The 26,970-nt window shown below is 43.5% G+C and overlaps 1 protein-coding gene across 3 annotated transcripts; it reads right to left on the reverse strand.

The window, feature by feature from the left end:
• Positions 1-5,349: 5,349 nt before the first annotated feature.
• LOC130375915 (CMP-N-acetylneuraminate-beta-galactosamide-alpha-2,3-sialyltransferase 1-like) lies at positions 5,350-26,747 on the reverse strand. Of its 3 annotated transcripts, none has more exons than XM_056583079.1 (7): positions 26,415-26,747; positions 19,859-20,156; positions 18,053-18,249; positions 17,460-17,642; positions 17,064-17,109; positions 16,856-16,975; positions 5,350-7,647 (listed from the first exon to the last, which is right to left on the reverse strand). In XM_056583079.1, exons 2-7 carry the CDS (start codon positions 20,117-20,119, stop codon positions 7,480-7,482), a joined length of 975 nt encoding a protein of 324 aa, XP_056439054.1. In that variant the 5' UTR covers positions 20,120-20,156; positions 26,415-26,747; the 3' UTR covers positions 5,350-7,479. The 3 variants fall into 3 exon arrangements, with proteins under 3 accessions (XP_056439054.1, XP_056439053.1, XP_056439055.1); XM_056583078.1 differs by lacking the exon at positions 26,415-26,747 and adding an exon at positions 25,950-26,338 and having other exon boundaries at positions 5,351-7,647; XM_056583080.1 differs by lacking the exons at positions 19,859-20,156; positions 26,415-26,747 and adding an exon at positions 25,950-26,336 and having other exon boundaries at positions 5,351-7,647.
• Positions 26,748-26,970: the final 223 nt, after the last annotated feature.

The raw sequence follows: 26,970 nt of genomic DNA on the forward strand, positions 1-26,970 counted from the left end.
ATTTAATTATAGGCTACACATTCTGAGCTATACAGTTCAAGTTCAATACTTTATGTCAACACAGTTGATTGGCATTTGTCTTGGTGCAAATCGGGTAGATATTAAAAGGCAATACACATAGTTAGGAACATAAAATACTGTCACAGACAATCATTCAAACCAGTAAAAATACCTGTGTGTGTGTGTGTGTGTGTGTGTGTGTGTGTGTGTGTGTGTGTGTGTGTGTGTGTGTGTGTGTGTGTGTGTGTGTGTGTGTGTGTGTGTGTGTGTGTGTGTGTGTGTGTGTTTAAAGATCCCATGCCATGCTATTTATGGATGCTTTATATAGGTATTAATGGGCTACAAACACAGTATTCAAAGACGTCCCCGAAATTCAGCCGTGGTGCAGAGTTACAGCCACTCCAAACCAGTCGCACATTGAGCTTCCCCCAAACGCGCTGTTTCGGTGGGCGTGTCAAGGCAGGTCAAGGAGGGGGGTGGGGGTGTGGCCCTGAGCAGCTTGTAGCCACAGTACAATGCGCTCTGGTTACGGTGGGCGTGTCAAGGCAGGTCAAGGAGGGGGGTGGGGGTGTGGCCCTGAGCAGCTTGTAGCCACAGTACCATGCGCTCGCCGCTCTGTTGACGGTGGATGTATCGCAATGGCTCCTAGAAACCCATATTATACATAGATATCTATATAATATAATATAATATATGATGTATATTATCACCTGGCCCTGCATGCGCTCTGTTTACGGTGGATGTATCGCAATGGCTCTTATAAACCCATATTATAAATAGATATCTATATCATATAATCTATAATATATATTATCACCTGGCCCTGAGCAGCTTGTAGCCACGGTACCATGCGCTCTGTTTACGGTGGATGTATCGCAATGGCTCTTAGAAACCCATTTTATACATAGATATCTATATCATAATATATATTATCACGGCCAAAAGCTGTGTGAGCCTCCAGACGATCAAACGACCGCGTCTTCTTCAGATTGATGTGGAAGTGGAAGAACCAGAGACGTCGGAGAACCCGACAAAGTCCTTTGCGATTCATTATATCGTCTGGAGGTGCACACAGGTTTTGGCCTGATTAACAACGCGTATCTCACTGGAGTCGGGCCTCCACCGTCTCATCAAGTCACCGTTGTCCAGAAAAAACACACAGGGTTTGCTGTATTCCTCGGCGGCTACAACAGAGGACAGACACAAAGTTAGGGACGGATCATTTCTCTGAGCATCAATCAATATATCTCGGGTCACATTTAAACTCAGGTCCTTGTCAGCAGGAAAGAGATCAGACTCATTGACACAGTTTACCTTTTCACACTCAGTAGCGGGAAACAATGAAGAGGGCTCACCCTCATCTAATGTAGCCATAAATTATTCACACAAATCCACATTTTCACCCAATTTACGAGCCTGTGCGCGCGTAACTGCGCACACAGGAAACACGTTTGGCACAGACCCAGCAGAAGATACAGAGGCGGGGCAGCAAACAGACGCAACCGAAATGGGACCATTAATTACTTCGGGCAGAGGAAACACCTTTCCTCCGGCCAAATCGTTACCCAAAATAAACGACATGCCATCAATCGGAAACGGTGGAAGCACGGCAACTTTCACATGTCCCAACACGAGCGGTGAATGTAGGCAAATGGATCATGTGAAGTGGGGCGTTAAGTGCACTCATTTTAATTCCCCACACTAGCTGATCAGAAAAACACGAAGTGTCGTTTGAGAGTGGCAGGACACTAGCCAGCAGGAATGAATGAGAGGCCGCTGTATCTCGGAGAATGGTTACCGGCACTTTATCCGATTCCTTGCCGGAGACCGAAACAAACCCGTGAGAAACGAACGGCTTGAAACGAGGGTCAACCTCCACGTGTAGCCTACCTCTGGTTTAGGTAACAACTCCGTGGGTTTTAGAGGCGGGGACGCGGTGTTTATGAAACCCACACCTGCGGGAGGTTTAGGGTTTCTGTATTGTCCTTTATTTCTAAGACCCGGACAAACAGCGATCAAATGGCCTGGCTCATGGCAATAAAAACACTCGCGGCTGTCACCCGCAGCTGGTGAGGTGCTTTTACGCATCAGCTTTGGCGATCTATTTCTACGCTCAGGCATAGAGTTTGTGAAACACGAGCTGCCAGCATAGAAGAAACGCTTTTGTGAGTTAGAATGAATTCATCAGCCAGCACAGCTGCTTTTGTCACCGATGACTCTTTTTTGTTCATTCAAATAGACAACAATTCGTTCCGGCAAACACTTTAAATTCCTCGAGCAGAATGAGCTCTCTCATTTCCGCCACAGTTTTAACATTACACGCCTGGCACCATTTGTCAAACAAAACACTCTTGTCACGCACAAACTCAACATATGTCTGGTTTTGTCTATAGGCTTCGGGGACCAGCTCGTAGGCCTGCAACACAGTCTTTTTCAAGACTTTATAATCCAGACTATCCTCAATAGACAGACTGGAACAGACTTCTTGAGCTTTCCCCACTCGTTTACACTGGAGAAGAAGGGACCAGAACTATTTTGGCCAACTCAGGGCGGCAGCTATCCGTTCGAAAGCGCTGAAATACGAGTCAACCTCAGACTCACGAAATGGAGGAACTAAAGCAATGCGCCTATATCAAAAACAGGAGCAGAAACAAAGCTGCGGCCAACAGAAGACAACGGGGTGGAGGCCATATGGGCTCCTTTTTCAAGGTCGAGAGCCCTGATACGCAGATGCATGGCTTGCACCTCTAGCTGCTTATTTCTGGTCTCTACCTCCTTTATTTGGAAGGGCTAAGCGGAGATCCTCTTTGGTCATGGTACCCATGAGAGGATCCGTGACCGGCCCATGCTCCACACCAGCAGCAAACATGCCCGCAGCTTCCGCCACTTTCACCTCTGCCATCGGTGCGTCACTCGCCGTGTCACCCGCAGCAGCATCAGCCGCAGCTGATTTGGGTAGGACGCCCTGCTCCACCAACTCTGCACATAGCAACTGTTTGAGCTCTGCTTTCTTGGCACTGTGTTGCACCTGCACATTATATCAATTTGCCACAAACAAAATATCTGCTTTTCTGCATTTCTCAAGTTTAGCAAAAGACGGACTGACCACAAACTCATCCAGTGAAAACTCCATGATTCCTCCACACACCAAAAAAAACGACTAACCAGAAAAAACACTCAACGAACTTTCCCGGAAATGATAGATGGCCTATATGAGTGCGCCCTGAAGGAACATCATACAACACAGTATTAATGCATAAACTCATGATTATCTTGTGAAACAAAAGTAAAAAAGTAATTCTAAAAGAAAGAACCATTGGATTAAATTTCTTTCTGCTTTTCGGAGCGAATATAAACTTCTGTTGTTTGACATCCCCCCTAATCTGTCCCAAAGAAGAATAAATGTCCTCATCAGTTAAATAAAATAGCACTGAACAGTTCAGATTACTACAGAATGCAAAGACATTGATTTTAGTAAACTCAAAGCTGCTTCCATATAAATCATCATGGCAGCGATGGAAAACTTTGCATTCACTAACATCTCAACTAATTCACATTCACCACCTGACTATGAATTAAAATGCACAATGCTAAGAACGTATATTAATGCATATTAACTATCTTGAAATGTTGCATTGTCCATTGAGAATTAAACAAATGTCCATTTCGTTTTGGTGAGACAGAACCTTGACAGGGGAGGAAGAGGCAAATTCAAAATTCAAATTACACATTCAAATGCCAAGAGCAAAATGCGTTTGCATTTGTATAAAGAGCCAGGAGAGGCAGGAGATACAGGTGCTTACATGCCATTTGCATTTCAGGGAAAGAAGGCACACATAGCCCAAAGGGTGGACTTGCTTTAGCATAGGCTTATGAATTTATAGGGCTACATAAAAAATATCAATAACCTATTTAGAAAAGATACAATCAGCCCATTACAACTTTTAAATAATTAGTTATAAAACTATTTGAATTATAATGTGTTGGCTAGACATTCTGAGCTTCATAGCGCCCCTTTCCCTGTCTTCCTCGATAACCCCATCACCGAGCCCATAGTCCTTTAAGTGCTCCGCTGGGGCCACTGCAGGGGGCTGCGCAGTGGCGGCACACACTCCTTCCTTCCGGGACAGTACACCCCTGCCTTCCCCCCGGGTGTGAACGCCAGTCTTCGATTTGGGCGGCATAGGCCCCTTCTTTGCCACACCACAGAGTTAGCCTGAGCCTAGCGGGTGTGGTAGGGGACCACCGCCATCGGGACACCTCCAGGTTCCACTGGAAAGGGGCATTGGAGAGCTGGGTCTGCCCTTTCTGGCATCGCCCAGCAGCCATCTCACGGACCCCCCCGTCCCCGTCCCCTGACTGGCCAGCCTAGAGCCTGTGTCGATGGCGTGCTGCCCCGTCCGCCTGCTGCGTGTCGAGGTCGACCCGCAGCGACCTCACCCTCCCCATGCCGAGGGCGAGGCCGCGCCCCGACACGTGGACCCGGGCTTGCCAACAGGTCAGCAGGTCCCGGCCGATGATGTACCGGTCGGGTCATGGATGTGGGCAATCCAGGACTCGTGCTCCACCTCCCGATCTCCCACCCGGACGACCAGCCGCTTCCTCCCCTCATCCCAGTCTCTTCTCCCCGTCAACGTAATCAGCCGGCAGCCGTCTGGCTACCATGCCCCCGGGAAGAAGCCCGGAAGCTCCAGGGAGACGGTCGACCCTGTGTCTACCAGGGCCCGGCAGGGTCGACCATCGAGGCTGCAGCCTATACACAGGCCTCCGTTGTGACCGGTGCACACAGACCATGGAGAGGCTTGGGCGGTGGTCCCCTCACTAGACCACCCGGCTGTAGGGATCTGGTTCGTGGGCCAGGTGGCCAGGCTCCCCTCGACGATAGCAGAAGCGCTCGGTGTGTCCAGACCCGGCCTGACAAACCCCCGAGGCTCCCTCCAGAACTACCTGGCAGTCCACCTGCTTGACGTGCGTCAAGGATGCAGTGGACGGCTGCTGGCTGGGTCCGGTTGAGAGCTCCTTCTCCGCCCCTGCTGGTTCATCGAGAGCCCCACCAGGGGGGTGGGGGTGGGGGCTAGAGACTCCAGCCCCTGTAGGAGAGCTGGAAGGACATATCCTCCTGTGCAGCCGCGGGACACTCGGTGGCATAAGCCCCCAGGCTCTCTTCCTCATGGCGTCCAGCCAACTGTTCCCGGCTCTGGTCACTGTAGGTCCGCCGCTCGACTGGGTCCCGGAAACAATTTCGATTTCTAGATATTAAAGAATGCTAGAAACCCATACCTTGAATGCTGGAATGCTAGTATTTACACATACCTTTATTTATTAATTTGTTTATTTAAAAGGGACAATGCAAATAAATTGACATTTTTAGTTTATACTCAAAATGTAAATGTGCCAGAGTTAGCAAAAAAGCTTATTTTCATCTGTAGTCCCTTGGCAGGTCAACACACCATCACATTACATTAATAAGGAACAGATGTTGTGGTTTTTAATCCATCTCTTAAGTTTTGTTTTAAATTATAGAAAGCTGACGCTTTCTCTAAGTTCAGTAGGAAAGCAATTCCAGTAATTTGAGGCCCGTACTGAGAAGACTGTTTGGCCAAACTTACTACTTCTATACCGTATAATACATTCTCCCCTGGCGGCTGCCTATAGTGGCCCTGCCACTGCTGTTTTTCAGCTGAACCTTGAAACCCATCAATGTATTTGGGAATTACCTTTATACAGAATTCATAAACTCATGAGCAATGTGAACGGTGCTTACATTGTGTACATGAATGTACCTCATCACAGCGCGCCACTCCTATCAAAGGAATCCAGGATCAATAGTTTCAGTTTTCAGAATATTGTGTTTATATTACATGTTCGTGTTCATATTAAATGCAGGATATAAGATTGCATGTTACAGAAAATGAAATGATGGACATAGTGTAAAAACAAGCACATATGGATACATACAGTGACTGGGGGGTCGGGGGGATCAGGAAACAAAAATGTAGCTCACACGTTTGAAATATTGAAAAAAATATATATAATTTCTTAAACAGATGCCTATCCCGATTGAACTCCCTTATAACCCCAAATTAGCATGAAAGGTGCCAAGAGCAGTTCCACTAACTAACTCATATACAATCATGAACAAAGATTGTGAAAATAAAGGCACAATTTCTCACTAGAAATGTTATCAAAATGCATTTTAATGCTGAGACTAATGTTTTATGGTCCTGCAGTCCTCGGGGCTTGCTAACTTAGGGTGCACTGATCACTCGTGTTGACAATATCATATGAACATTGTATGAGACAAGCCTGGGATGTGGGCAAAATGAAACAAATTTCTACTCAGACAATATAGCAGAAGTTCAACTAATATACAACAATACCACAGTATTTAATTGTGGAATACATTCATAAAGCAGAAAATGTTAAACTTGGACTGTGACATTGACTAGTCAACCTTAACATATAAGTCAGTACATGTATGGTCAGCTGGATATACAGTAGAGAGATAAAGTTTTAGTGGTCAACTTGGGGCCAGCTAAACTAAATGAGAAGAATGAAGGTGCTCCTTTTTTGCCTTCATGAAGCCCTCTCCCTCTCTTCCTGTCCGGATGGGATGAGCCATGTGTAGAGTGGTGTAAACGTTAGGGATTAAAGGTAGACTTGGGACGGACTATGCTGGGTTCATCTCAAGGGCGGCATATGGTTATAACTGAGGATGCAAACTCTGTCATTCAGACTTAAGTCCTTTGTAGATTCTGCTATTTCCTAACTTATTTCATTCATATAGACGAGATAATGCCTATACCTTGTTTAATCCTATGGTAGATTACTCCCATAAGGCACATATGAACGGTTTCCAAGGGCCTGTGATGATTGTTGGGTGACCTACTTGGGACCTCCCCTGACCCCTGACCCCGCCAACTTCCTGTTTTCTTGAATGTCTGACGGTGTCATTGTAATGAGCTCAGAACAATCTATAAAGTAATGGATGAACTATGATAAAACACACGTAATAAGATTGTCCCTTCTTAAACACTTATAGAACGTTTATCCATAAATAAAAATATTAAAAACGACTAAATATATATAGGAAAAAAACAACTGCAAACTTTATAAATAAGTTGAATAGGGATCGAACGAGAACAGTTCTCTAGCTCCGCACAGTATCTAAAGCAGCTACTACAACTAATATGCAGAGCTTCAATAAGTCTTCATAACTTCATATAGGTACAGAACTTAATTTTCCATTAAACTTGGAGGGCTGGTTGAAAACATCAGGACGTATATAAAAAGTGTTTACAAAGTAGAAAGCTACCTTCATGAATGTGGTGGATTGTCATAATATTCAGTTTTGGTTCATTTCCATAGGTTAAGATGACATGGGCAACGCATGCAAAAAATATTTGAATTGTGGTTCTATGTAAATTTGGTGCTCATACCTCAAATATTGTGCTCGTGTTTGGGTGTTTTTTCTTATGATTAATGTCCAGGAAAAAAAATAATTTTTCCCTTAGCCGCCAACTTCTGAATGAGTCTGTACTCTTCTGTTCCACTGTGCAACCCAGTTCGAAGTCTTTTGTCTTTTAGCTCTTCCCAGTAGTGTCTCCAGTTTCCATTTTGGTCTGCTCCAAATCCAAATACATTCACCTGTGAAGACACACATTGCCATTATCCTTATGTGAATTAAAGTCAGCAGCACCCCAGGTTTATTGTTGACATTTTCTATGTCCAGATGACAATCGTCAATATTTCTGTTCACTTCACCCCCTCTTGCAGTGTAGGCGCGTTCCCAAATTGGGAATTGTTAATGCTTACACCAAAGGTCTTGTTGGTACGGAACCAGGGGTGGACTGGGACAGAAATTCAGCCCTGGCATTTTCTGTCCAGACCAGCCCACTACATTATCAGCACTAGGGGTGGGACGAGATAAACGGGAAGAACCCTGTATGTACTAGATTAAAACAATTTAATCAAGTACATACATCCGAATAATAGTACAGCACTTTAAATAGCAGTTGTTGCTTTTTTTTGTTTTTGTTTTTCAAGTTTGTGTCTCTGGCTAGTTCCCAGCCCTCATACTCAAGGGATGTGGAACCGTGCTAGCCCCAGTAGTCACTCAGCTCTGGAGATCATCACTCAACTCCGGAGAAATAGCGACAAAGTTCAAGAGTCAAAGCGTTATTCCTCTATTCAAAAAGGGAAAAAGATCGGTAGCTGCCAACTATCGACCTGTCTCCCTAACATCTCATCTCATCAAGATGTTCGAACGGGTCTTCCGTGCTAAGTTGGTTGATTTTATTGAATCCAAGGATATCATCAATCAAGATCAGCATGGCTTCCGAGCTGGAAGAAGCTGCCTGACCCAACTCCTTCACCATGTTGAGGACATCATGTGTGATTTGAATGCTGACGAGAACGCTGACATCCTCTATCTGGATTTCAGTAAAGCATTTGACAAAGTCGATCATGCTATTCTGCTAAAAAAACTTAATCTCTAAGGCATCCAGGGAAAAGTACACCAGTGGCTCTCCAGCTTCCTACACGGCAGAACGCAGCACATTGTTATTGATGGTGTGGAATCCAACATCATCAGGGTTTTGAGTGGGGTCCCACAGGGCACTGTGTTGGGTCCACTACTTTTTATTTTGTACATTAATGACTTGTTCTCAGTTGTTAAACACAGCAAAGTAATGTTTTTGCTGACGATTCTAAGCTGCACAAGAATATCAGCTCCCCGTCAGACTGCCAGCTTCTCCAAGAAGATCTGCATGCGGTTAGTTCGTTGGGCTAACAGCAACAACATGGAACTAAACGAAAACAAGTTCCAACTTTTACAACACGGTAAAAACCAGGATCTGAAGCACCCCTACCTTTTACCATCTGGGAAATCAATATCCTCAGACGACGTTGTAAAATACCTTGGTGTGTACATCGACAAGGATCTCCGATGGCGCCAGCACATCTCCAAAAAGTAAACCAAAGCCTCTGGCAAAGCTGGCTGGGTATTGAGGACCTTTTCAGTCAGACAGAGACACTATGATGTTGCTCTACAAAACATACGTTCGCTCCATCATCGAATACTGCTGTGCTCTCTGGTCTCCCCACCTGCTCTGCGATATCATCATGGTTGAGTCTATCCAACGCTCATTCACTGCCAAAATAGCGGGCTACACGAACCTCAGCTACTGGGATCGACTCAAGCAGCTCGACCTCTACTCCCTGCAGCGCCGCCGCGAGAGATACATCGTGATTCTCGTCTGGAAGATCTACCACGAAGTGATCCCCAACAATGTTAACATCGTCTTCCAACATTCACAAAGGCGAGGTGTTACATGTTTGCGACCTCTCGGGAGCATCTAAGTACAGCAGCATCAATACAATGAGATTCCATTCCTTCTCATCTACAGCCTCTGCACTGTACAATGCTGTACCACCAGACATCAAGTTGATCCCAACCCTTGACAAGTTTAAGGCAGCTCTTGATAGCTTTCTCCATTCTGTTCCCGACACTCCTCCTACCCCTGGCTACACTGGGGCAAACGGAAACTCTCTGTTGGAATGGGCTGGTAGCAAGAGTCAATAATTGCTATCTACTATTACGGGAACGTTGGCGGTGGAGATACTCGATATCTTGGCCTGAGCGATCCAGCTCGAAGCCAACCCAAGGTACCCAAGGTAGGTAGGTGCTGCTGATAAGACAGGCGTGAAACCCGAACAGGAAGTTAACAGACCTCCTGTGGTCGTTGCATCTCCACCCCCCATATCTACAGATCTACAAAACCCTTTAACCCGTTAAATATCTCACTTGATCCAACGCTAAATTCTCTCTTGCAGTTTTTAGTCTGTGACTGTGAAAATCTTTTGTTTTAAGCCCAGCATTAGTTAAAACCAGACTCAGGCAATAATAACAAAAATATCCTGACAAATAATCTAAATAAAAACATATTACAGACAGCAGCATTAGAGCTGAAACTCATTTGTTTTAACGGTGACTCAGTCATTATGAAACCATAAATAGAGAATTGAAAAAATATATATTATCTATAGCTGTGTGAAAAAGGCTAAGACATGAATTACAGGTCTATATATATGCATTATCATGTGTTCTCATGTGTATGTGCACATGTATGTATACATGTGCACATACACGCATGAGAATGCATATCTATTCAGACCTGTAATTCACATCTTAGACTTTTTCACACAGCTATAGATAAAAAAAAAAATGTATTCTCTTTTTATGGTTATATTTACTTACTTCCTCGTCCGCAGCCGGCTACACTAAAAAAACAGCAAATAGAACTTGTACTCAGTATCTGTGTACTGAGAAGTATATGTAGCCATGTAGACTTTTTGTGATGTAGTGACACTTAGTGAACAAATTTATCTGTCATGAAGGACAACTTAAAGAGACCCTTATATACTACTTTTCTGGTCTTAATTTCTTATTAATGACTCCTATAGTGCAACCTGACACGAATCACAGCACAAAAAACAATGTAGATTTTCGGGAAATTCTTCCTCTCATCTGGGCGCTTTCAGCATTCTCTGTCAACGCTCGGTTTCATCCTTCTCCGCCCCCTCGCCCCCCTCCTGCCAACCCCACTCCGTTGTGATTGGTTACCTTCCGGAAGACCTGCGAAGGGCAGTCGAGCTCCACCACCTCCTTTTGCGTGTGCATGTAGCCTACTACAGCAAAGAAAATTGGAGACATATTGTAAGCAAAATCCGGTAATAAATCAGACCCAGACATGGAGCAAAGAGAGCCCGAAAATACCCGAGAAATAAGACTGTAAATAAGACCGAGAAAGTGCAGACTTGAAGCGCGCGCGTGGGCAGATTTGACCAGGCATATGGGGGCGTTGCAGGAGTGCCTCTACGTAGATGATTTCCCGGAAATGTGAACAAGTCAATCGCAAACGATGTTCCGAGTGTTCAGCGCTCTGCACAGACACCCCAGACTGTCAGCAGTCATTATTTGCCACTTTAGTATGGTTAAACATGACTATCAATCATTATAACAACGTTTATAGGTCATAAAAGTGAAAAAAGCATAATAGGTCCCCTTTAAGTCTCAAAGGAGCCCTAAGGCCTATACCTGCATAACTGTTAATTTAACTTTAAAGATAGGCAGATGTTTGAAATGAACATCAATATGAAAATCTTCAACCAGGAAATAATCATAATCAAACCTTTTGTTTCAATCTGAGACAAAACAAGTTGCATAATAAAATCACAAAGTCAAGACCTCTCTCTCTCTCTCTCTCTCTCTCTCTCTCTCTCTCTCTCTCTCTCTCTCTCTCTCTCTCTCTCTCTCTCTCTCTCTCTCTCTCTCTCTCTCTCTCTCTCTCTCTCCTCTCTCTCTCTCTCTCTCTCTCTCTCTCTCTCTCTCTCTCTCTCTCTCTCTCTCTCTCTCTCTCTCTCTCTCTCTCTCTCTCTCTCCGGTTATGTGTTGTCGTGTCAACGGGGAGAAACGGGATTTTAGGTTCTGAAGCGTCACATTATGCACCAGGAAATGCTTAACGTCATGTGAGCGCCCGCTGTACCATATTGGTCCGAATATAAACACAAACCCCATTGTAAGACGACCTATATTTGGAAAAAAGATTTGAAGACCAGATCTTGTTTTTATGAATAAATAAATTGTATTCATTGAAATAATATACGAAAATAAAAAGGCATAGAATAAAACACTGCATTGCCACTAAACAGTAGTGAAAATAGGCCGTACTGATGTGTACACCAAAGACTATTCCTGACACTCCTCTGCCCCGCTGTGTACGCTCTGGCTGTGGTCGCTCCGAACTGTTTCGGCCCGTGGCAAAGCGAGTCATCCTCGCTGCTGTCCAAGGCATTTTGAGACGCAGCATTTATTTAATGCTCATATGACCTAGTGCTGAATAAAGGTTATATGAAAAAGTGTGAGGGTAGCGGTGGTGCGCTAAACTTGTTCTGTGAGCAGCTGGATGTGAAATGGTGTGAAGGAAGTGAACACAACGATCGATTTTCAACTGTGCGCGCATGCACTGGTGTAATTGAGCTGCGCTGCTATATATCTTTTTTTTATCAATGTAACGAGTTGCGAGTCTAGTGCAGGCTGAGTTTTTTTTCTCCAGCACCCCCTGCTGAGAATAATTTCTCGCGGCTATAGTTGCACCAGATGTTATAAACATTAAACGGTCACATAAATCATTACTATTTTTAGAAAATGTATGTTTGTTTCATATAATTGTATATGAAGTCCTGGTTTTCACTAGGGTTGCTGCGGTGTGGACATTTTCACAACGAGTAATACACTCGTCTCAACACCGGTATTACCGAGTATAAACGGTATAAACTTTGAAACTAGGTCAAGCGCCACACAAGCATCGGTTTTTAGACCCTTCTCGTCCTTCAGTGGCAGCCAACGTTCGAAAGCAGCGCCTAGGATTATTCTTGATTTCAGTTTTTCTCTTTTTCAGCGTTTTTATTATCAATTACTCTCTGAAAAAGAGTTTTCCTTCTCTTTGATGGTGGTGGTGGTGGGGATGGTGGCGTCTTGTCTGCCATGGAAATTGTCTTCTACTGCTAGGTCCAAATGTGGATTAACTAGTTCCAGTAGCTACCGCAGGATAACAACAAACAGGAGCTTGCTCTGGGTCACGAGCTCTGGGTCACGAGTACTGCTGATTGACGTACTTACTGTCCAATGCAACGAGGTGGCAATCCAAATGATTGGCTGGAGTTTTTCGAGCCCTGCCCGTTCCACAGATGATTGACTTGTTTAATTTTCATGTCAGTACTTCTAACTCAGTGGCTGTAAGCGGGTTATGATAAGGATTTCAAGTAATTTTGCAAAAATGGCCAAAAAAGCAAATTCCATACCCAACCTTTAAACTAATTATTTCCTATAGGTTTACTTGTATTTTGTGCTAAAATTCAAAGTATCTGATCTGTATTTACAATACAGCTTGATTCTGCATCTCTATTTACAGCTCCATTAGTACATGTCAATGTTTACTGTTGCTATGGCAACAAGAGACTGTTGACGTTAGCAGATGCTAGCTAGCTTAGCTAAATCATCTTAACAATAATAACCCATAATATCACAATTCGGCATATTTAAAGAAAATCAACCACAACTACCAACAGTCACAGCCCTTCAACTCTGGGGGATGTGACTATGCAGTTAAGTATGCAGTTAATTAGGTCACATCACATTCAATGTAAAAACGTTTTCTACTTTGTTTTGGACATGTCTCAAAATGTAGCCTAGCTAGCCCCAGGCTAACGTTACTTAGCATATTTGCCTCCACTCGCTCGTCTCCCGGCACAGCAGCACCTGCTGGGGTGTTGACCCCGGCACCAACATTTTGAACATTTAGCAGCTTCCACCTCCAGAGACTTCAGCTTTTTAAGTCGCAGTTTTTCAGCGCCACCCGGGCATTTCTTACCCTTATCCATTTTCAGCTCCGTCCCGACTCCGGCCCACACCATGAGGTCCCGCCCACCCTGGTTTGTGTTGTGATTGACAGCACTGTCAGGGCTCTCTGAGCCTGTCAGCCCATGATTGATTGACAATGACAAACACAGACCAATAATATGTGTAGATGCTGGCACACACTGCCCGGTGTGCCAGATGGCCAGTCCACCCCTGTACGGAACCCATAAAAGGACATTGGGTAAAAAAAAAAAACGTAAACGTTTCTCGTGAGCACAGGAAAGTATCTGGTGCTCACGAGGAAATATCTCGTGCGCACGAGAAAGTATCTCTAAAGGAATTGTAGCCCAAACAGTCGACTCGCATGGTAGATCCATAGATCTGGTAGGTCAGATGGTTTTCCACGTCAGCTGAGCTACAAAGCTGACATGGCAAAAGCGTCCCCACCGACTCTGCGGTTCGATATTTTGTTTATTGCCAATAGCCTTGGCCAGAGTCCTGCACGGGTCCATTTTTTGAGAACCGCCCAGCCCGCACCCGCAAAGTTCAGCAACAGGGCCTCGTTTCCCGATAACGATGGCTCTTCGCTCGTACGATCATTCTCACGATGGATCGTGCGAACCATCGTGAATTTCTTTGGAGCGTTACCCGAAACTCCTCTTAACATGAACGCGCGTTCACTGCACTCACAACGTTCGTAGGATTGTAACTGCCTACTGACACGGTGCTGAAATTGGCTCCGTACTGAGGGAGACGCAGGAATGTCGCAGGAAAATGGGGTTAAAAATCGTTAAAATATCTCCCCATAAAGGCCAACAGCAGAGTAGCCTACGAAAAGAATAGACTGCAATAATTTGAATGCTAAAGATATTAAAACACAATTGATTAGGCCTAGGCCGACATATATATCGGTCCTAATCCTGATTACACTGTGCATACATTTTTTCACACCATTTCTCCCCCTTCCATATTATAAAAATCGAAAATAGCTTGTGTGACAAGTAGGTGCTGATTTCTGAAACTTGTTTTGCGCAGCAAAGAGAGCCGACTTTATCTGATTCTGCATAAGGTTTCATTGATTGGCGCGCACTCTCTAGTCTAGAATATTTTTAGACATTGTGGCAGACGCCAGGGAGGATTAATCTCAGAATTCTGAGATTAATGTCGGAATTCTGACTTTAATCTCAGAATTCTGACTTTAAACTCAGAGTTCTGACGTTAATCTCAGAATTCTGAGAAAAAACCTCTGTGGGAGAGACACTTTGCTTTATGCAGTAGGAGGAAGAAGAAGAAACCATTTCGTTAATGGAAGACCTAAAGGTGAGTGAAACTTGCACCAAAACAACACATGTTCCAGTTTCACTCCCCTTTTGGTCTTCCATTAACGAAATGGTTTATTCACTCGTTACAACATCATAAGCAAATTGCCCGCACATAAAATCCCCTACAGTTTAGGATAATCACACAGGTTATGCAAGAACATATTTATGTCAGGATAGACCACCAGGCTCCAAGTCTAACGTCACATAGCTCAATCAGACAAAACAACTATAACCACATTGGCATAGCAATCGCACCGTGTGTAGCTGCTACTAGCTGCAATCTATATATACAATGCAAACTAGCTGGAGCACCAACGAGAATCAGATCACAATCGCTTAGGGCCGTGGGTTACCTTTGGCCAGGTCATCACAAGCAAACAAAACCAGCAGCAAAGTTTACATAAACCAATTTCTTACCTTATGTGGCCCTCCACATGCAGGCTAGATGATGTATCCATATCGTTATCCAGTGTCACAAACATGCTTTTTACAGGAAGCAAAAGGACCGGCTATTTTCTGAATAAAAATGTCAATTTTGGCTGTCTGTCTTGAAACTTCTCCATTATAATGCTGTGTACAGACAGCACACGTTCACCCTCCTCCCCCCTCCCCCTCCCCCTCCCCCTTGCGATGAAATAAAATAAAATGTAACAAATTATACAAACAAAAAAAGGCTTATGTCGCAAGGCTATTTAACTGGATCAATAATGTCAAAAAAAAAAAAAAGCTGGAACCGATATAAGATCCTTCTTCAGCAGGCAAAAATGCACTGCAAGTGCAGAGAAACCTACAAATGACCTTGTTTTACGATATCTACTCAGTTAACTGCTAGAAAGTGTCTGTAAAACAACTATTAGGCTGCCGTCCAGAAAATAGACAGCCTGCCAACTGCCAAGTGTAGTAGGCCTGCTGGAATGGATGCCCACAGGTGCGAGCGCGGCGCACCACGCCACTGGATGAGAGATACCAATGATCACAATCCCTCCCCCTCATTTGCTCCACACACAGCCAGGCAGGTGTGCATGCCGTGAGGATATCTTCGTGCGCGCCTATCGCATGATTTAGACTCGACTATTTTTAATGTGGTGGGGACAAAATTCGTATTTTAAATAGTGGTGGGGACATGTCCCCCCTGTCCCCCCATAATCTACGCCTATGGACACAGTCTCGTCCTATTCATACAACTTTCATTCTTACTGCGTGCCTCCATGAACCCTCGCAGTGGCACGTAAACACAACATTTTAAAATGTCGATTAGTTTTTCGATTTGTGGCCATCCTATCCTAGCCAGGATAGTTGTGTTGGATAAAACAAGAAACAGCTAGGGAGCTGCTAAACACTTGTTTGGTGTATATGGATGTCAATGGACACGTTGCTAACTGCCCAGTTTTGGATAAGGCCTGAACCGCAAAACTGGGTTTTGAGAGAAAATCACAGTTGATTTACTGGACATAAACGATGTAAACAATGAACCTGTGCTCAAATCCTTTAAAGCATGCAAATGGGAAATTTTTGATCTAGTTTAAAGTGGTTAATTCCTCAACAATAGCATAACAATAATAAAATAAAAACTATTTGATTCAATTGTCCCAGGAATATATAGGCTACTTATAAATGCATTTTTGTTGGTTGCAGAGTGTGTGTGGATGAAGACTGGTTAAAGCAGCCTCACCTGGCCCGAGTCAGAATGATTGGTCTCAGTGGGATCGGTGGGGCACACCTGTTGTGCGTTGTGCCAGCAATTGCCACAGGTTAAACCATTAAACCAGCCATCACCACACACACTCCAGGAAATCTTGTGGATGGCAACATAGAGCACAAGGCCATGCATCATTATCTGCCAACCGTACAATGAACACCCACCCTCTGCGTCCTAGTGTTTTGAGGAGCCCCGTAAAGGTCCCCTAGATGGGAGTGTGGGGGCCACCAAGGTGGTGTGTAGAAATGGACGTTACGAAAACATTCTGGGAGATCATTGAGCAATGTTGTATTTCCATTCGTCCCTGATTCTCAACATGATTTAAGCACATGGCCACTCTGATTTAAAAGTATACTTTGCAAAGGGTGTTAAAAGGACAGGTGGTAACATATATTATTTAATAAGGAAAATTACCTCATCACAAATGTGTATTGCAAGCATCAGACCCAGAAAGCCAGTGGATGGGTATCCTCCGCTGTTTCTCAGCCACACTTCATAGACATACTTGATGAATTGAGGATTGAGAATCCTGACCTGCAGGTGTTGGATAATCTCATAGTTAGCCTTACAGTTACAAGTGATATCAAACAATTATTTTTAGAAAAATAAGTGAATCGCTCACCAAATCTTTATTAGCATTGATCTTTGCCTTCACGGGTTGGTATGTGCTGTTAATTTACAATTAAATGTCATTACAGATACAGATGTTTATACAGATATTCTTGCAAAAGATAATTCTGTTCCCTCCAGCCAGCTACTTTATAACCAAGATGGCCACGAGGTCAATAATGCCCCAAATGGCTTTGGTTTTGCACTGTGTGTGTGTGTGTGTGTGTGTGTGTGTGTGTGTGTGTGTGTGTGTGTGTGTGTGTGTGTGTGTGTGTGTGTGTGTGTGTGTGTGTGTGTGTGTGTGTGTGTGTGTGTGTGTGTGTGTGTGTGTGTGTGTGTGTGTGTGTAGAACTGTGTGTTTGTGTGTGCATGATGTGTTTCACCCCGTTAATAATACCCACATACTCACAACTTAATGGAGCCGTTGGTGAAGGCGCTAATCAACCATTGGAGATCCAGCGTTTTGAAGGGGACCAGCATGAGGTGGGTCCTGTTGTCTGTCAGATCCACGGCACTCTCCGGGTACATAATGTGGAAGGTGGTCTTCTTCCCCACGTGCTTTTCGTAGCCTTTGGTAGGCGCGCCGTTCATTCTAAACAGTGGTCATTACGAGAAATACCTGTCTGTTCATTCTGTGTGTTCAGCCATGTAACTTGTGTACACATACAGTGTATTGATTTGTATTTTTATATACATTATAAATTCATAGTTTTTTTTTTAACATGTTTTTTTTGTTTTATATTCGGGGGTTTAAGTAGCTCAAAAATTAGCAGAAAGAATCCATTATCAATTTTAAATGTGAGTTTGCTCACAATTTTGGGCTGCATTGCCCAAAATTAAGTGATGATATTTGCAAGTGTCAATGTAAGAAATAAAAGATATCTTGACATAGTAAATAGAGAAATTTAAAATGTAAATGTAAAATGCTTAATAAAGTGCCTGCCAAAGGTCAAAGTTCAACCGGAAGGATATCATTTTCAAATCTGTGTCACTTGGACCAACCTGAACACAAAGTCGCTGAAATCAATGAGGGCACCATTGTGCGAGGCCAGCAGGTTCCCAGAGTTCCCTACCACGGAACAGCTCCTACAGCGCTGGGACCTCGAGTCCATGAAGCCTTTGCCATCAGGGAAGAGTTTAAACACTTTGTCCACGACTCTTTTGAAGGCGGCCAAGTCGTTTCGGTCACCCTGTAATTTCTGGCGTACGAAGAAGAAGAAGAAAGAACGATTAATCGTCTTTCAAATCTCAGATCAGGCTGTCTCCTTTGTTTTAAAGCTCTGGGGAGGGACGGCACAGATTCTGACCCAAAAGGCAGAAACTGCTTCGGGCCTTGTTTCCTGTTATTTAATTATTTTACCCAAAGAAACTAATCTGCGCAAATAGATAAAGCTTTCACAAGGAAGTGTAATTTGACAGTGCCCAGCCAGCAGGAAGTTGATTTCCAACTGTAAAGACACCAGGCATACTGGTGCAACAGTGCATACTTGCAATCCACCAGTGCTCAGCGTCCAAGCCTGGTATTGCAGCTGTTTAAGCGGGCTGTGGACGGGTCCCTCGATTCAAGGGGCCCAGAAGTAGATATCTCCGTTCACTCCAATACAAGTGGGGAACAGGAATGTGTCTCGGCAAAAAATTTCTGGATATCAATCAAAGGCTCATAATTATCTTCATGCCATGTACTAAAAAAATTTAAGTTTTCGCTTTTCAAAACGCCACCTCAAGCGTTTTATTTGCCGTTTTATGTTATTATTTTTTGCTGGAGAAGGAGTGTTAGACAGCAGAAAGGAGTCGTAGTGAAACAAATGTTTTTTCGGTCCGGCATTCGAGAGGGCCTAGTACACGGCTCCGTTAACTTCTTGTGTCTGAGGTTTTTCCTTTTACTTAACATGAATTACGTTGATGGTTTTTAGTCACTGTGGTGACTTTTTATGACTAAAAGTGTTTTAGTGATAAAGGGATTTTTTAGACTGGTTCAGCTGCTGCTCAATGACTCACGTTCCTCTGCTTGCGATCATTGCGATTTACCATGTATTAATCCATTTATTCAAAAGATCAAAAGACAAAGAACGGGTGCATTACAGTATCATTTTCTTAATATTGTTAATAGCCTAATAAACATTTCGGTTGCGTTAGTATTTAATTATGCATTTGCTTGTTTAGCTGTGTCACAGTTAACAATGTTGGTGTATTACAATTATTTATGTGGGTAGGATACTTCAACCTTGTTGCTGATCGATATGTAACCATTTATTTGTATATAAATTATTGATTGCATTTTTTATAAATAGTTGGAAGGAATCTGTTTCTTAAGCAATAACATTGAACTGTATTTTTTTCTAGGCCTACATACATTTACTATGATGTTGGTTTTATATGGAGCAATCTTTCATATTTATGAAGTAAACTTATACTTCCATGGTCGGTAAACAATCTCTCCTTGATGTTGCCCTGAAACATTGAGCAGTTGAATGGGCGCCATTTTGGAATCCGCTGTCCATTCTATAATATGTTCATGAAAGACACTCGCCACGTTCCTGTTTGGCAATTACGAGCATACGGAAGCCTGCATCCAGCAATGTGATTGGTCGAAGTAAATATGAAGCAAAAGACGGAAGTTTTGAGCCTGTCTGCCATCAGGTTTTCCGATATTAATTTTGAGACTTTTTTTTTGTTTGATTTTTCTTTGAGCTCAAAATCGTATTTTCTATTTTGATGTTTATTTGTGTCTGGTGCATGGGTTAAAGTCAGAGATCAAGTCAGAGACCAGTGGAGCCAAATGGAATGTTGGATGTTGATTGCATTTACCTTCCACCAAAGGAAATCTTTGGCTGAGAGATTGCTTTGTGGAGTGAGAAAGGGGTGGATTGTTTGGTTCAAATGGGCCATGAACCAGTCATCACCCTCTGGGATACACTTGTCACAAGAGCATTTAATCAAATCCTCAGATTGGTAGGGTTGCTGCAAGGCAGTCCACCACTCCCCAGCGGGGTTGCTTAGAGCAAGCACCAGGAGTCCTGTGATGGACAGCAGCGCGACCGCTGTGCGTCTTCTCATGAAGGCCACCATACTGGCAATGGGATGGCTGATCCGGAACTACTGGGATCTAGGAGTATGAGCATAGTGTGATTATTATTTCACTGTTGTACTTGAGGCACTTTATTATACTGATCTTGTCGGGTTACAATCTGATGTTGATTCTCCACTCAAACAGGCAAGCTACCATACACCACACAACATATTAAACCAAATCCTTATATAACAACAAGTTTAATGTGAAAGTGGATACAGGCCAATCCACAATTTTTGTTTAGGCTGTATGCAGCAGTGCTAGTCTAGAGAGTGAAGATAAGATGATATGATGATATAAAGTATCATCGTAATTGTGTTGTTTCTTTGCCTTTGGTGTGTAATGCCATATCTTCCACCATTCATTGAAATGACGTATGGCTGGCAAGCCAAAGGATTGATCTAGGCCTAGCTATGTAATAACTATGCGTAACCAGTCCAATCCATAATACAAAGCACTTAGGCTGGCACAAATAGCTATGCATGTAAGGGTAGCAGTCACATGCATTTTGTTGGCGCTGTCACGTTAAAATCGTACCGGGGGCGAAAATTGTACCGGCCTACGTCATCAGTTGTTGACAAATTCCAAACCTGCCTGGCAACAGACGACGCGATCGTCTGTTGCCTGGCAACGGGCGATCGCGTCGAATGACGTAGGAAGGTTCTTCAACATTCGCAAACTTTCATGCAGTTCATACATTCGCGAACTTTAAAACCTGCTTTAAACACTCAGTTTACTAGCTAAATTCGATTAAACAATTCAATACAATACAAATATAAAGTAAAAACAAGTGTTATCTAGCGATCCGTTATCTGTATTAGGCTATGTTATTTCGTCTTTGGAAACATGAGCCGAATGTTTTTTGAAACCTGCCCGGCAACGGACAACCCAATCAAATCAGTTGTCAAGTTGTCAAGAACTGATGACGTAGGCCGGTACAATTTTCGCCCCCGGTACAATTTTAACGTGACAGCGCCACTGAAACTATCCCCATGCAAAGACTGCATGAAGATTTATTTATTTATTTATTTATTATTTATTTAGGCCTCGGAAGACACATTGAGGATCAAGATCCTCATTTTCAATGGTGCCGAGGGTACAACAGAGGGGGGTACAACAGGAGTTAAGATAAGATAATCCCAAATCCCAAATCCCAAACTGAGCTAATTAATGAATGGTATTTAGGGGGAGGGGTTTATGCCTCAAAAATGGGAAGACATGTAGGCTACTGTATATGCCATAACACCAAATTATCTATTTTCTATTGTTGCAGTGAAATAAACTGCAGGCCATGTGGATCAAACCCAGAACCTTGGAACCGAGATAGATATTTTTATTTTGTTTATTTCATTCTGTTGCTGTTTCTAACCTCTATTATATTGGTGTGTGTGTAGGTGTGTTTATGTTTCTGGGTTTGATTTAAAGGTCCCATGACATGCTATTTTATATATTCTTTATTATAGGTATTAGTGGGCAACTAACACAGTATTCAAAGACGTTCCCTAAATTCAGCCGTGGTGCAGAGTTACAGCCACTCCGAGCCAGTCGCACATTGAGCTTCCCCCAAATGCGCTGTTTCGGTGGGCGTGTCAAGGAGGAGGGTGGGGGTATGGCCCTGAGCAGCTTGCAGCCACCATGCGCTCTGTTTACAGTGGATGTATCGCAATGGCGAGGCGCACACAGCCTTTAGCCGTGTTCTGTAAATATTCTAGAACACACGGGAGTCCTGGAGCTCTATATCTAAATATTATCATATAGCCTACACAGATATCTATATCATATAATATATATTATCACGGCCAAAAGCTGTGTGAGCCGATATTATGAATCTCAAACGACCGCGTTGGGTTCTCCGACGTTCCAGGTTCTTCAACGTCCACATCAATGTGAATACACACACTGTAACGCAAGTGTTTCTTGTCGGTTCTTTGACGTGTCTTGTATTTCCACAACGAGACTGTCGTGGGGGTTATCTGAGCCATGGTTGAGAAGGAATTGGGGGAAAGGAACTTTGGTTTGACTCGCTGAAGTACATGAACTGCGACATGCCGCCGGTTGCCGCGAGGCACCATCGCCCGGCAGCGGGCAGCCGGCAGCAGGCAGCAGGCAGCGCGTGGTTCAGTCGACTTCAGGTTGATGTGAAAGTGGAAGAACCAGAGACGTCGCAGAACCCGACAAAGTCGTTTGTGATTCATAATATCGTCTGGAGGCGCACACAATATGTTATATGATATAGATATTATATGATATTATTTAGATATAGAGCTCCAGGACTGTAACGCAAGTGTTGTACACTTCCTTGTTATTTGGATAACCGTTCTGCTGTTGGTGTGATGGCGCATAACACGTCGGACTCTCGTATCTGGTATTTCTACAACGAGACTCGTATTGGGGGTTACCTCAGCCAAGGTTGAGAATGAATTGGGGGGAAGGAACTTTGGCTTTGACTCCCTCAAGAACATGAACCACGACATGGAGGAGAAAGGGATTGTTGGCGGCGAATGTCTCCCGCTTGAGCCCCGCTGAGGGACCACCGCCGGAGGCGGAGGTGCATAAGCGCTGCCCGGCAAAGATCCCTTTCTCCTCCTTGTCGTGGTTCATGTTCTTCAGGGAGTCAAAGCCAAAGTTCCTTCCCCCCAATTCATTCTCAACCTTGGCTGAGATAACCCCCAATACGAGTCTCGTTGTAGAAATACCAGAGACGAGAGTCCGACGTGTTATGCGCCATCACACCAACAGCAGAACGGTTATCCAAATAACAAGGAAGTGTACAACACTTGCGTTACAGTCCTGGAGCTCTATATCTAAATAATATCATATAAAATACATAGATATCTATATCATATATAACATATTGTGTGCGCCTCCAGACGATATTATGAATCACAAACGACTTTGTCGGGTTCTGCGACGTCTCTGGTTCTTCCACTTTCACATCAACCTGAAGTCGACTGAACCGCGCGCTGCCTGCTGCCGGCTGCCCGCTGCCGGGCGATGGTGCCTCGCGGCAACCGGCGGCATGTCGCAGTTCATGTACTTCAGCAAGTCAAACCAAAGTTCCTTTCCCCCAATTCCTTCTCAACCATGGCTCAGATAACCCCCACGACAGTCTCGTTGTGGAAATACAAGACACGTCAAAGAACCGACAAGAAACACTTGCGTTACAGTGTGTGCATTCACACACACACATGTGGCGCTCGCACGGTCGAGTCTCATTGGCGGGCCAACGTCTCTGGGCGGGCCAGGCAGAGTAAGGGGAGGAGCTGAGATTCCTGATGACGTCATGAGCACAGACATTCCAAATCAGCGCGCTTGAGCCTCCGTTTTTTCAAAGGCGAGCAGAACAGCTAGTGCTAGTTTTACACCAAACGCAAGTTTTAGCCACTGGGGGACCATAGGCAGGCTAGGGGAACTCATATGTTAGAAAACCTCCCAAAGTGAGATTTTCATGTCATGGGACCTTTAAGACTTGCCCCAACTCTGAGCACCTTTAAAACAAGACTTAAGACTTTTATGTTTGCTTTTGCTTTCTGCTAAATCTTAAATACATTGCACTTTCTAAAAAGCTTTTTTAACTTTGCCTTTATTTTCCATTTTAATACTAAAATGCCTTTTTAACTTTCTATTTTACCCATTTCTTTCATATGTTTTCTTTTACTTATCTATTATTTTATTTTATTGTATGACAATGTTCAGTGGCGATTTTGGTTTGGAAACTCTGGTGGGGCCCATGCAGGAAAATATTATAACGCAATCCAGAAATACCACATATTACTACCATCACAAAAAAAACTGTAGCAAGTGACAGAGGGGACCAAAATTGCAGCTGAATAATGCCATCACTCAAACGCGAATCTGACAACATATATTAGGCTATTATAGCAATAGCACCACCAAATGGCAGCGTTCAAGATCTCACAATATCAAAACTCAAGAAAACAACAACGTGGCAACAATAAAAACACAACGGCGCACACCCTTTACACAGCAATCAATATACAAAGCCACCACTCACAATATACCAAAAAAAGAAGAAGTATGGTTTAAGTTGCATTAAGTTTGCAGGCCACCATACTGTACAATTAACAATGAATCTAGCCTGATAGAGTGGTTGCCTATTCAGACCTGGATAATCCTGGTTGAAAATTTAAGTAAATTTGGGCTAAGATGGTAATTACCTGTGCTTTAAGGACAGTGCTGTCTGGTCTCCTTTGTGTGGCTGAGGTGAAACACAAGCATTTTTCCGCTTGAACAACTCCTGGTTGAACGATCTATTCTTGTCCTTTCCCTCTTGAATAATGATTAAATCCGTCGGGCGATGTGGTCCCAAACGTTTTATCTCCAACTTCTGTTCAAGTGCTAAATCTCACATGAGACAGATACTCAACACGATTCATCATTTAATGAATGAAACGTCCATTTGTTGTTATTTACTGTAACAGTAACTACGTTAGCCAGCTAGCAAGATCTGATCGGCTCCCGCCGTAAACCCCGCCCTTTCTACAGATCAGCCAATGAGAAGAGCTTTGGGGCACTAAACTTCTGGCCCCACCACCGAAACAGAAGCGGGCGCTGCGCACGCGCTTGCTCGCGCAACAGCACCAGTGATCTACACTGCAGCAGACGGGGCCATCTCGGCTGTGCCCCACCGAGCGGAAATGACGAGACGGAGCAACGAACTATTTCACACACAACTACTACACTACAACAATTGCGTTCATCAAATTAAAACTGCGGACATGTAATTAATTATTAACAATTAATGTATTATTAACTTATGCTCAATGACATTTTTGAAAAAAAAATGAAAAGTATAATCGTGCCCTGCACGGCAGCGTTCTCTGGTGGGGCCGTGCCCCACTGGCCCCTAATGCAAAGACGCCACTGACAATGTTTATATGTGAAGCACTTTGAGTCTGCCTTGTGTATGAAAAGTGCTATATAAATAAAGTTGCCTTGCCTTGCCTTGCCTCCCTTCCCTAAAATAATATACCCGCCAAGACATTTTGTAACTTAAATTTTGTATTTGGCCTAGGCCCTAGCCTATAGGCTATTATTTAGCACATAGTAATTCACACACTATTCTTTTCTTATCATTATATCTACAGATAGGCTACTAGACCACATTTTGTCGGTTAATATTCTTGTGACCTATTTGTTTACCTTCAGGGCTAGCGGCTGTGGCCTAAAAAATGACATTGGCACCGACCCATGCGGTGAACCCTTAACAAACATGATATGATATAGCCTACCTAATCCCTTTGCCTTTCTAGGGTTGCCGATTACATCGTGGCATCGGGGAAGCTCATCCCACAGGTGGCAACCATGAAAGCACTCAAAGAGAAAGTGAGCATCACAGGTTAAAGTTTTACAAACAGCTTCAATCGGGGTATTTGGGGTCTTTTGGGGTATTGGGGCATTTAATTTAATGCTTTACCCTGCCCAATTCTTCCTGTTCACAATGCAGTGCAGCAACAACAATGCAACAGCGCATTATTACCGCAGTCATTTAGACCAATTAGGCTATAATTAATTGTATTAATCATCAATCCATCGCATGACCGCGGCCCCTTGATGATGATTCATGATTATTGACGCACGGGAATCGTTTTTATTTCCACTAAAGGATCCTTAACCCCGCCAGCCTTAACCCGGATGACTGCTGTAGTTTGACACGCATTGAAATGTGTAAATGAGTCAATGATTATATTTAAGAGAACCAACCCGTCATAAAACGAATATAGGCTATCGGTCAATTCTAATAATTTCAATAATAAGAACAAAAAACAATATATAGCCTAGTAGACTACAGATGTCGTGTTTTCTTACCTTAAATATTCTGGGAAAATGAACGAATTGAAAAAAAAAAATGTCTTCAAGGGTTAGGGTTAGCAATAGTCAAACTGGCAATAGTGTAAGGCTAGCCAATATAAAAATAAGCGAATATCCTGCGTGTGAGGCCATGAGTGGAATGAATGGATGAATTGTGTGTGACTCTCATTTGAACTACGGAGAGCGTCCCAGCCACTCCTCCGTTGGGTCACAGGTTCCTTATGCAAAGCCGAAGGCAATCGGTCTAAAGACGAGCTAAAACTAAACGTTTGTTTTCATTTATCTCTGTTAATAGATCATTGTACACATTTATTTACATTAAGTAAAATATGTGTTACAGCTGTGTAACAGCTTAGGTCTGATAAACATCAGGTCAACCCCTGCTCTATCTTGATAAATATAACCCGGTATACTGTGTCGCCTACTGTTATACAAATATTTCAAAATAGATATCCAACAAACCTTTTAAGCTCACGGACAGACACTCCAATGTTGAATTTTTATCGAATGAGTAAACCACAATATAGTGCCCGTTAAGCACTTCGATGACATTTATCATAGAATGAACGGAAAGAACGCCACCCTTTTATTGTGTTTTGTCGACGGCCCCTTATTTATCCTGCTCAATGGTCCGACCCGTTTGGCACCTTACACAAATGGTTTATTCCATTTGGCTCTGTCAAATAGATACTCATGTAGTAATGGCCCTAAAACTTTTATGTGATCAATCCATGTATATTAGTTCACCCAAAGCTGGTATCAGATCTTAATGAATGTGTTTGGGCTGAGACTTCTAGAAAGGCGGAAACGTTGTGGTAGTCTACACTGCGCCACGGTGCGGAGTTGGGAGTAGCCGCACGCGAACCAATAGGCTCAAGGACAGCTTCATCCCACAAACCATAAAACGATCGAAGTTTCGACTCTTGTAATTTTTTCCCAACTTTTACTTTTATTTTATTGTATTGGGTTAGGACAGGCTTGTTACAGTCCTCAATCCCTCATGACATCGGATGAAACG

This window comes from Gadus chalcogrammus, chromosome 22, assembly GCF_026213295.1.
Source record: "Gadus chalcogrammus isolate NIFS_2021 chromosome 22, NIFS_Gcha_1.0, whole genome shotgun sequence".
NCBI lineage: Eukaryota > Metazoa > Chordata > Actinopteri > Gadiformes > Gadidae > Gadus > Gadus chalcogrammus.

What these genes read in the sequence shown, in the direction of transcription:
- LOC130375915 (XM_056583079.1), bottom strand. Translation starts at nt 20,119, where the DNA reads ATGGTGGCCTTCATGAGAAGACGCACAGCGGTCGCGCTGCTGTCCATC. An exon ending in TTCAGCGACTTTGTGTTCAG is followed by an intron (nt 17,643 to 18,052) that starts GTTGGTCCAAGT and finishes ACCACTGTTTAG; the next exon opens with AATGAACGGCGCGCCTACCA. An exon ending in CAATACACATTTGTGATGAG is followed by an intron (nt 7,648 to 16,855) that starts GTAATTTTCCTT and finishes GTGTCTTCACAG; the next exon opens with GTGAATGTATTTGGATTTGG.